At 41.3% G+C, this 10,299-nt stretch overlaps 1 protein-coding gene across 1 annotated transcript; it reads right to left on the reverse strand.

The window, feature by feature from the left end:
• Nucleotides 1-104: 104 nt before the first annotated feature.
• On the reverse strand, nt 105-9,983 carry NUP43 (nucleoporin 43). The gene is made up of 8 exons (XM_082305282.1): nt 9,782-9,983; nt 9,283-9,405; nt 8,934-9,011; nt 7,821-7,998; nt 4,660-4,795; nt 3,599-3,750; nt 2,466-2,588; nt 105-1,128 (listed from the first exon to the last, which is right to left on the reverse strand). Exons 1-8 carry the CDS (start codon nt 9,899-9,901, stop codon nt 914-916), a joined length of 1,125 nt encoding a protein of 374 aa, XP_082161408.1. The 5' UTR covers nt 9,902-9,983; the 3' UTR covers nt 105-913.
• Between the last annotated feature and the right edge of the window lie 316 nt (nt 9,984-10,299).

Genomic DNA, 10,299 nt, shown 5'->3' on the forward strand with positions numbered 1-10,299 from the left:
ACTACAAGTACACCTGTTCGAACTGACTTAGTAAGTCAGACCAGTATTCTTGTGCAAAACTTTTTATTAAAAAGAGAAAGGGTCCTCTGCAACAAAAGGTAGGTACAACACGAATCATAAACATTAACTTTTCAAAGATTGCAACAGACCAGATGTGACATTTTGACTGTGACAAAAACTGTCTCAAGTTTAGAAAGTCTTATTCTCACACCTGAAAACACAGCCAACCCATCTGTCAATTCTGACCTCTTAACTATAAAAAACACTTTTCTGTTGAGAGAGTTACAGGCACATTATCAAGATCAAGTTTTAACACGCAGCATCCATGATGAAGCTGTAAATAATCCAAAATAATGTTATTAAAATGCTAAGATTCTTACAGAACCTTCCACATTTCACAGCTTTAACAGTTTTCCTTTCCAATTCTCATGAACGAACATAAAAAGTTACCTCCCTTAAATATATAAAAAACTCAGATTAAAAAAACCCCATCTCTCTCAGGTGACATAAAAAGAATTTCAAAGAACCCCATAGTCTGGCCTTCGAATGAATACTTGAAAAATATCTTTAGTAGGGAAAAAAAAATTGGGAGTTTACGTTTTCTTCACTTTGTATGCAGGTGTGTATTATGGACATCAGTTTACAGCAAATATCTTGCCCTAGTGACTACCTGCCTGCTTACCAAAACCAAACAGGCATTGGGGAAGAAATGTTACCCATCCTGGAGCATCAATAACAAGTGACAGCTGTCAGAATCTGAGGTACCTTACATTTCTTCTGCAGTACCAGGACCAAGCTGTAGGCCTCTCCCCCACCCGCTGATAACAGACTAATTAGAGTATCGTTAAGAATGAACCTGACATATCCCAGTAGTTCAAGGTGATCAGTACTTCAAAGGGACACTGGAGTCGTTTCATGCAAAAAGTTGTCTGTTCACGTAAATAGCCTCTGCATCAGTACCATATACTAGGCATGGGCCTAAAATATCTAAACTATTCACAGACAAAGTCTGATTCGGAATTAAGTTGGTGATTTCCATGCGGTCTTTGGTAGGATCGTTGCTTAGCCAGGCACTTACTACAGACTGGTTAATGGTATTGTGGGAAAAATAGGTAGTACTTCTTCCTCCTGAAAGAAGGAGAGGGAAAGAGGGAAATAAGTTCCAATTTAGTTTATATATTCTCAGAATGCAGAGAAACATAGTAGGTATGGGAGAGACATAATGGGAATATCTTTTTACATTTAAATCAGTTTTCAGATTAGTTAACAGATGATGTTGTCTCTTTGGTAAACGAAGGAAAAATAGCTTAAAAAAAACCCCAAAAAACAAGTACTTGAAGTGATTACAGAAACCTGCTACCAGCTCTGTCCTCAGTTAAGACAAATAGGTCAGTACAGCTATGAACTCATCTCACTGAACAGTGTAAGTATCTACAAGTTTTTCCAGCCAGAGACTAAAGCAAGGACAGACCTAAGAACGAAAGTCTGTTTATACAGTGTCTTGCTGTATTTGGGGTATCATCTTTGCTTTAATGACACTTATTCCCTACCATCCCTTCTCCCTACTTACTCTGCAGCAAGCGATATACCTGGATTTGACTTTGAATTTTTTTCCACATAACATTTTACATTCAAACTGAAGTCTCACAGTTTGAGAACTATCATTCAGCATAAAATTAACAAGTGGCTGAAGTGGTGCTAAAGGGTTTATATTTAATATACCTGAAAATACATGGAGTGCCACTTGAATCAGTTATCCTATTGTTTCCCTATATAGAACCAAGCTTTGAATGGCAACTTTGAGGCCAAGGGCAGACAACGCCATCTGAAGTTTCCCCACTGTTTACAGTCTGAAATGGCAAGCAATTAAGCAGTCTTTGTGACTAGAATGTGAAAATAAATGTTTATATTAAATCAGTATCATATCTTTTAATTAAAACCCTGCCATGATACAAAGGGATCCAGTTTCATTCACTGAAAGTTCCAATTATGACCTTGAATAGTAAATTCATAATTTCACTACCCTATTAACATATCAATTATTTCAGTATTATAATATCTGCCTCAGAGACTCAGATAGCAATGTGTCATTTAGGCTGCCTTCATGTCTTCTATATACAGATGATTTTAAAGTGAACACAATCTGTCTTTGAAATACTAGATGTGTCCCTTCACACACTGGACAGAGTACAGCAGATTTCAAAAAAAAACACAAAACAAAACAAAACCCCCCAAAAAAACCCCAAAAAACCCACCAAACCACAAACCAAAAAAACCTCACACAACTGCTAGCCTTATAAGCAGTTTTCCTGAAGCGCCTATCAGCGCTTTCTTTCTAAGAAAAGAAACCAGCTTTTAATTTTCTGTATTAGGATTGTGTTACTAATTGGGTCATGTGAGAACATCGACTTTAATTATGTTGCCAACTGACAAATTCAGTGCAGACTGACTTCAAACATCCTTACCTTGATGAAGAAAAGACGGTTTTTCAGATATGTCTGTGGAAGTATCCCAGTGCCAAAGAGATCCATCTTCAGAACACGTAAATAAGTGATCGGGGTTGGAGGGATGGAAGTGAACTTCCCACACTGGAAGTATCAAACCAAACCAAACCAAACAAACAAAAAAAAACCACTTCAGAACAAGTATCAAGTACTTCGCTCAGTGCGCTTTGGCTAGTGTGATATGGACATGCACTTGCAAGAATCCAGGCCCCCACCAAAACCTTCCATTCTTAAGTGTGTGTGGGTAGGAGACCGAAGACTCCACCCTTAGTTATTTACTGCAGTTTTCCCTCCCGAGGGGGGTGGGGGGTGGGGGGGGGGAGAAGGAAAAAAAAGAAAAGAGAGACTCTACTTTGTTGCCTTTTCAGTACTGTGAAAATTGTTAAAGGTTAAAATCTTATCTGAATTCAGGCATTCTGAATACCTTTCTCATGCATCTTCCCTACCATTAAGTTTAAATCTGCACACAGCACGCATTCCTTCCAAGCACACGCATTATTATTTTGTGTCTAAATAGCACAACTGTGGAAGAGTTATTTAAGTCAATAAAACTTAACATCTCAAGAAATATTTTTACTCCTTAAATATAATTGTGGCATTGAGTCAAGAAATTTTCAGCACAAAATGAATTGCTATCTTGTTCATATGAAATTACCAGGAAAGCAAGCTGTTTCAGCATTGTGGAGGCACTCAATGGATCTGTATGATCTTCAGTTTCCCCTCCTTCCTCATGTTTTCAAGCTTGTTAATAACTGCATTCTTGCTTTACTATACCTGCATACCACGGCATCAATTTCTATGACTATCAATATACCTACCCTTCTAGAAACACAGCCATTCTGATTAAATGCATCTAATGACTCATTGAAGAACTGCTTACTAATTCTAGTTTTAGTTTAGATAGAGTTGGCTTTTACATAAGAACAGTCTCATATACAGAGAAGGAACAAACTGAAGCCAACTGGATGAAGACACATTAAGTAGCAACTATGTGATTGTTCTCTATCGTAGCTACACCACCTAATTATTTACAGAAATTAGAAACTTTTCTAAAAATGCCACCTTCTTCTCCCCCCTCCATTTCAGATACTTACTTTCTGCTTCATGAGCATTTAGCAGGGACACTGGCATAGTACCTTGCCTGATGTCCCATATACTCAGCATCCCATCCTGGCCCCCTGTGGCCACAATATGCTGCTGATTGGGATGCCTGTCCACACAGTGCAGTGGAACTCTGTCACCTGTCCTGCAAAGGAGAAGGAGGAAAAACAAACAAACAAACAAACATGAATTCTTTATTCAGCTTCTATTTTCACCTTCTTAATACCTATGAGTGTTGATGAACAAGGTAATGGTATCGGCTGCAGCTTCAATTCCTGCAGGATCTGGTAACTACAGGCTGAAGCCGCATGACACCTACTGGAAATTAGAGGTATGGCAATAACGTGAAGCTATAATTGGATGAGCATCAGGTTCTGTGCTCTATGGTATACAGGCATCTACACGGTACCCGACAGCTTTACAGGAGTGAGAAAACCTTGCATACAGATAATACTCTAAGTATACCTACAATAATAAGAAGGTTACTCTGAAATTCATGTTACAATTACAGTTTCAACATATACTAAGAGTTGCAAAGGGAGACTGGGCACTAACAAAACCAGGTACCTCAACCACAGCCTATTAACAGCAAAGGGAATTATTCCACAGACAACAGGATTTGAATGTAGCTCAGTTTGTTTTCTCACAATACCATATAAAGCACAAAATTATCATTCAAATGCTAGAAACTTTATATTAGGCCTGTGGAGAAAAACAGATGCAAAATATATTTAATTAGGGGAAGAGAAAGATTTTTGGGTTGAGGGTTGTTTTTTCTTCCTAAAAAGGAGCAAGTGTACAGGTGTGATAGTCCTTCAAGAGTTAAATCATAGAACAGACCACCTAAATACAATGCTCAGCCACAATAGTAATTCAGCCATTAAGCAGCGTCTGCTTTTGGTTATTTAAATACCAAAGAAGTTAAAAACCTTCTAAAAAAAAAAAAATCAATCATTTCTCATCCCACTGTCAAGAAGGTGTCAGGAAACATTTACATCAGATTATAAAGTACTGCATGCTTCTCAGTAAATACGTAAAAAAATTAAGGTCTTACAAAGAAAATATTTGAGATGGCTCATTTCTTTGCTGTCTGAGGTCCCATATTTTTAACTGTCCAATTGAATTTACTGTCAAGATCTCAGTTGTGCGAAGGAAAGTCACCGCATGGAGCGTACTGCTGTCTGCATTGTCTGCAAGAGATGAGGAAAGCACTCAGGTAAATCTACAGAATGCTAGTCTCCATTTAATTACAGCAAAATAACTCTTTTTAGGGAACAGAACACAGCTGCTTAAGCATGGTTACAACCTCTCTGCGTTTTCAGGGGCAGAGACAGACCAGTGTCATGTGAAATTTTAAGTGTTGCAAGGGTACCCTGTGAAAAAGGAGCCCTTGCTTCCTGTATCAAACACTACTGAGACAAATCTGTAAGGAGCTATATTTAATTAGCTCCGGTGCTGAAAGAACTACTTGTTGATCCACAAGATTTCTTTCTATGGTTCCTAAGAAGAGGAATCAATTTAGCCAGGTCCGTGGTTTTCATAAGAGTTTTCTTTATATGCTCTGCATCTACTGACACGAGGCGAGCTATGGAGCGTTTCATAACGCAGTTCTTCTGCACACAAGAAACAGTAACTGGCTGAGAAACGTGAAGCAGTTGCATACAGAAGCACTTAATTCACCAACCTCCTTTAGACCTTCTCCAAGAACTGCCAATGTGATATCCATCCCCGTCCCTAAAGCCAAACCAGAGTTATGCTCTGCTTGTTAATCTTTATAGCTAAATGGCAAAGCTCTTTTTTCAGGTCCTTTTCTCCAGTGCTTCTTTTGGTCAGAATAATTTACAACGTCAAACACTGCTCAGCATTGAGGTGAAACTTTCAAGGCTTTAGGAGAGAATAACGGACACCATATTCTTATAATTTGATTCTGTTATTATAGATAAACTTTTCATCTTGATTATGATTGGGTAACATTGTTAAGTCTACTTTCAAGTTTTAAAATTCTTTGTGTAAGTCCATACTGAAAATATAGGCCAATTTTTTCCTGCATAAGATGCAAACCTTTTCTGATATTGAGACAGACAAGTTTCAAATACCTGTAACCAAGCATCAATGTATGAGTTTTCTGCCTACTATTTAAATGAAAGACGAGGGGAAACTTTAAGAAGAAATGTTAGATTACTGAACACTGAAGTTCTAAATGGTTTAAAATTTTGTGACAGAGTAACAGTAAGTGATTTAGCAATGATAGATCTTTTGGCTCCAAAAGATTTTTACATCATCTCTAACTTTGGAGATTTTTTTCCTACCACGATTGACTATAAAACATATTAACTTTGTATTACTCTTAAATCCATTAAACACTAATAAAAATATCAAGGTACTCCTTTACAAGTATTTCATGAGGTACAAGGGCTCTGTCTTCACATTAAAACATGCTGAGGGTTCAGCTTAGCACCTGGGAAATGTCAAGATGTCATTGAATTGGGAATGAGTACAAAGGATTGCTGACACTATAGAACTCCATCCTGAAGAACCTGGAAGCATCTTCCAAGATGTTCTCTCCCCCTCTCCAACTTTTACTGTAAACCAATCTCTAGTCAATGAGTTCGTGCTAGTCCCTTCCACATAACTCCAGGTAAGCTTTACTTACCAGGTCATAGGTGTGATAGACTTACTTATGGACCATTCCTATTTTAACATTTCCCTTCCAATTTCCAAAAGGGCATTTCTCAATTAATTCATATGTGATTTCTTAAACGTTTATGCGCCAGCAAATCTCAACGCAAAGTCTTACTGCAGCGTAACGCTGGCTGATGCTACAACTACAAAGCAAGCGTTTTTACATAGTACTATCAAGTGAGCACTAAGAAAACTAACAACTTGCATCCTGCGCATTATTAGATCTGTATGTAAGCATCTGAACAATTGCCCAGAGAAAAAACATAGATTTTTTTTTTTTGTGGACATCTGCTTCCTGTTAGTCAGCAAAACATTCTACTCTGTTACCAGAGCACTCTGTGTTAATATCTGTATGTAAGTAAAAATTTAAAAATAAAATAATCCTTTTAAACTAGTTAATGTTCTCACCCCTCAAGTTCCTGTGTTTTGTGGGCATGTGCTAATAAAATCTGCCTCATGCCCTGCTACCCTTTTTTTCCCCCCCTTTCCTGCTAACCTTTTTTTTTTTTTTTTTTTTTTTTCTTTTGTAAAAGCATAGAAAAGCTTCCTACAGGAGTTCTCAAGGAGCTTCACTAAAAGACTGTATGCAATTAATAGGATTTATCTTGTGTGTGTATACACAGCCATGCACACATAAGTACCCCATCTAGAAATCCCAGAGCACTTCCTTCCTTAATTGGCTTATCACTGTGCAAATTCCTTCATCCATTAGAGGCAGGATTTTGCTTGAGGAGAAACACAGGTGCTGTGTCAAATGGAAGTTTCAGGGAGAAAGTCCCAGTTTAATAATACCACTATCAAACATGGTGTTACTGTCCTTTAAGTAATTTCTGCTTTTAAGTTTCATTTCCAACAGATGCTACAAACTTGTATTCTATTCCCATGAGACTAGCATGATAGAAGAGTTGAGAATAACCAAGTTTTGACACCTTTTACAAACATCTCACTCTATCACATGATCTATTACTCTACGAAATACAGAGTTTTTCCATTAAGGGAGAAATTATCACTGTAAGTCATGATATCTGGCAGAAGAACAGGGTACAAACAGTGGTTTCTGCCTCTTGGTGTTCCTTTAGACATAGCGAAATAGTTTTGAATATGCGCAGCATGAGGGTTAATCTTAGTACAAATAGTGAATTCAAATTACCATTTCACTGACCTCCAGTTATGAAGAACTTGGGACACAATACTTCTTGAAATCTAATGATATTTCATGCATACTGTCATAGCATTTAACAATTCTAGCTGAAACAGAAGCCTACCGAGAATGTTAGGCTTGAAACTTCTCCATCAGTTAAAACATTAACTTAGAAATACCTGAATGAATATAGAAATACATCTGAAATACAGTTCAGGTATCTGAAGTCTGGAGGAATACAGGAATAACCTGGAAGAAACACATTCAGCTTGGGATATTTAATTCAATTCTCAAATTACTTCCTTTTTTTTTTTTTTTTGTTATCATTTGAGAAGCTAAACACCAAACAAACCACTCCAAACTAAACTAATTCAAACAGTTACTTGACATACCTATAGTTCTTATTGCACTCTTTTGGTCAGCTCTGAAGAGATTTATTCTACCATCTTCTCCAACAGAGACAATTTCTGGGTTGTTGCAGATGACTCCGGTACATGCTGCTCCACCACAAGACGTGTCTTGATCCACATGGTAATGGGCTTTCTCCCACCGCTGGTTGGCAGACAAAGTCTAAGTAGTAACCAGACATGAAATTCTGCTGGTAAGTAATGATCCTGATAGACCAAAGCTTCCAGAATACTCACGAAACAAGAAACAAGCTCCAGGAAAGCCACACTACCTCACAGGAATGAGAATCTCCTATACAAATAAGAATCAGAGATCTAAATTTTCCTCAAGTCTTGAGCACACAACCCTTCAATTAAACATGGATTATTTCTTCTCTGAACCACCTTTTTCATATGAGCTAGAAATCAGAAAGAACACAATCTGTGTATGAACTGTGAAATGCCTTTCACTAGACTTACCCCTTCAATCTTTCCCCAGGCCAAGGGAAAAAAGCTGAGGCCTTTGCAAAACATAAGGTCAGATTTAGATTTTGATTGCAAGGAATTTAGTTTATTTTAGGTACCACATCAAACTATTAACAGTTATTAGTCTTTATTGTGTCATTGTGAATATGTAAAAAAATCATTACACCCTTACTTTCAGTGATTCATAATCAAAGCAAAAGACTACAGAGTTTACGTATCTTCCCTCACATGACGCTTGTGAGAAGAAAATCAACACAAGTCATTTAGTTCAAGAATGCAAAAACTCTAATAAAGCAGGTAGAAGTCCATTAATACCCTCTCCCTCAAACCAATCTAAACTCTGAAAGCATGTTTTCAGTGAATGGACTATTTGGTTACAGGTATATACTAACGGACACCCCAGTCTATCTGGCTCTGGAGTCTAATTTACGTAGCATGTGTGCAAAATGCTTTTTTCTTTCCTTGTGTGTATAAAGCCAAAGCTTTTTCTAACAGACTTCAAAAAATTATTTTGGTACGCAGATGTTTCTTGCTCTAGCAGTTCTGAGAAATCTTACGCTAAGATCGAAGTGACCTGTGTTACACAGAATAGCAGCTTAAAGCTGCTATTAAAGCTTAAAGCAAGTTACTTACCTGATTATTTTGATGATGACGGAATATAGTTACAGTTCCTGTTGATGAGGCAACCACGATTCTCTCTTGATCCAAAAACTGAAGAGACATAATAAGCATGCTATCAGTTGATGTCAGTACCAAAACGATCATTTTTCCTTTAGAGTAGCCTAAATTATTGGTAGGTATAGTAAAAAAAAACAAACCACAAACCAAACCCAAGTCCACAAACTGACACTGGTTGGTTTTGCCCCCCTTCTTCATAAGAATTTTTTTTCAATCTCAGCATTTTGACAGCTTACTATCCCTTAATTTCTCTTAAGTGACAAGCCCTTAAAAAACGCGGACCTATTCAACACAGCTGTTTTACCTGCATGTCCATAACATCGCCGTTGTGCCTGATGTCACAGAGCAGCTGAGGTTCTCCTTGATATTCACCGCCGAGGCCCACATTTCCAAGATCCCCAACAGACCAAACGGAGATCCTGTTATCCTGCACGGAAACGACACCACCAGTTTTACTCGGAAAGGCTTCTGAAAGTACCTAACAGTAAGCCAGCCCAGGTGCCACGGCCTCCTCGCGACAGCCGGGGAAAGCAGCAGGCCGCAGGCCGCGCACCGCCCCGGAGGGGGCGAAGCGCTCGCCCGGCGGGACAGCCCTGCCGAGCAGCGGGGCGGCCCCCGCTTCCCCGGGGACGCGAGCGAGGCGGAGCCGAGCCAGCGCCGGGACGGGCGGCGCTCGCGGCAGCCTCCGGCCCCGCTCTCCCGCGGGAAGCGGCGGAGGCTGAGGGGGCCGAGGGGGCGCCGCCGCCCGTCCCACGCCCCGGCGGGAAGGAGGCGCCGCGCCTGCGGGCCCGCCCGCCCGCTACCTCGTTGTCCCAGGAGCCGGTGGCGAAGAGGTCGGGGGGCTGGAGCGCGGCGGCGGGCAGGGGCCGCCAGCGCGCCTTGCTGATCTTCTGCGACACGAACTTGGCGCACACCTCCTCCATGGCCGCCCCCGCCGCGCGCCGGCTCCCGCCTGCCCCGCGGCGCGCCTCCTGATTGGCTGCGGCGCGACGGCGAGCGCGGAGGGACAGGCTCGGGGCGCCGCGGGGAGCGCGAGCGCACCCGGCCGGGCCGGGGCCGGGGCCGGGGCCGGGGCCGGGGCCGGGCATGGCGGGGGAGCGGGGCGGCGGCCCGCCCGGCCCCGCCGTAAGTAGCAGCCGCAGGGCGCCAGCTGCCGGCGCTTACCGAGACGGACAGGCCGGGGTGGGCCGCGCCCCGTCAGCCCCGGCCGTTCGCTAACCGGCGGCCGAGGGAAGCGGGCGCGGGAGTCACGGCGCGACGCCCTGCAGGGGCGGCGGCAGCGGGGGTGCCCTGCCCTGCCCTGCCCTGCCGTGCCGCTGCG

Source organism: Platalea leucorodia (assembly GCF_965183815.1).
Source record: "Platalea leucorodia genome assembly, chromosome: 3".
Classification (NCBI taxonomy): Eukaryota; Metazoa; Chordata; class Aves; order Pelecaniformes; family Threskiornithidae; genus Platalea; species Platalea leucorodia.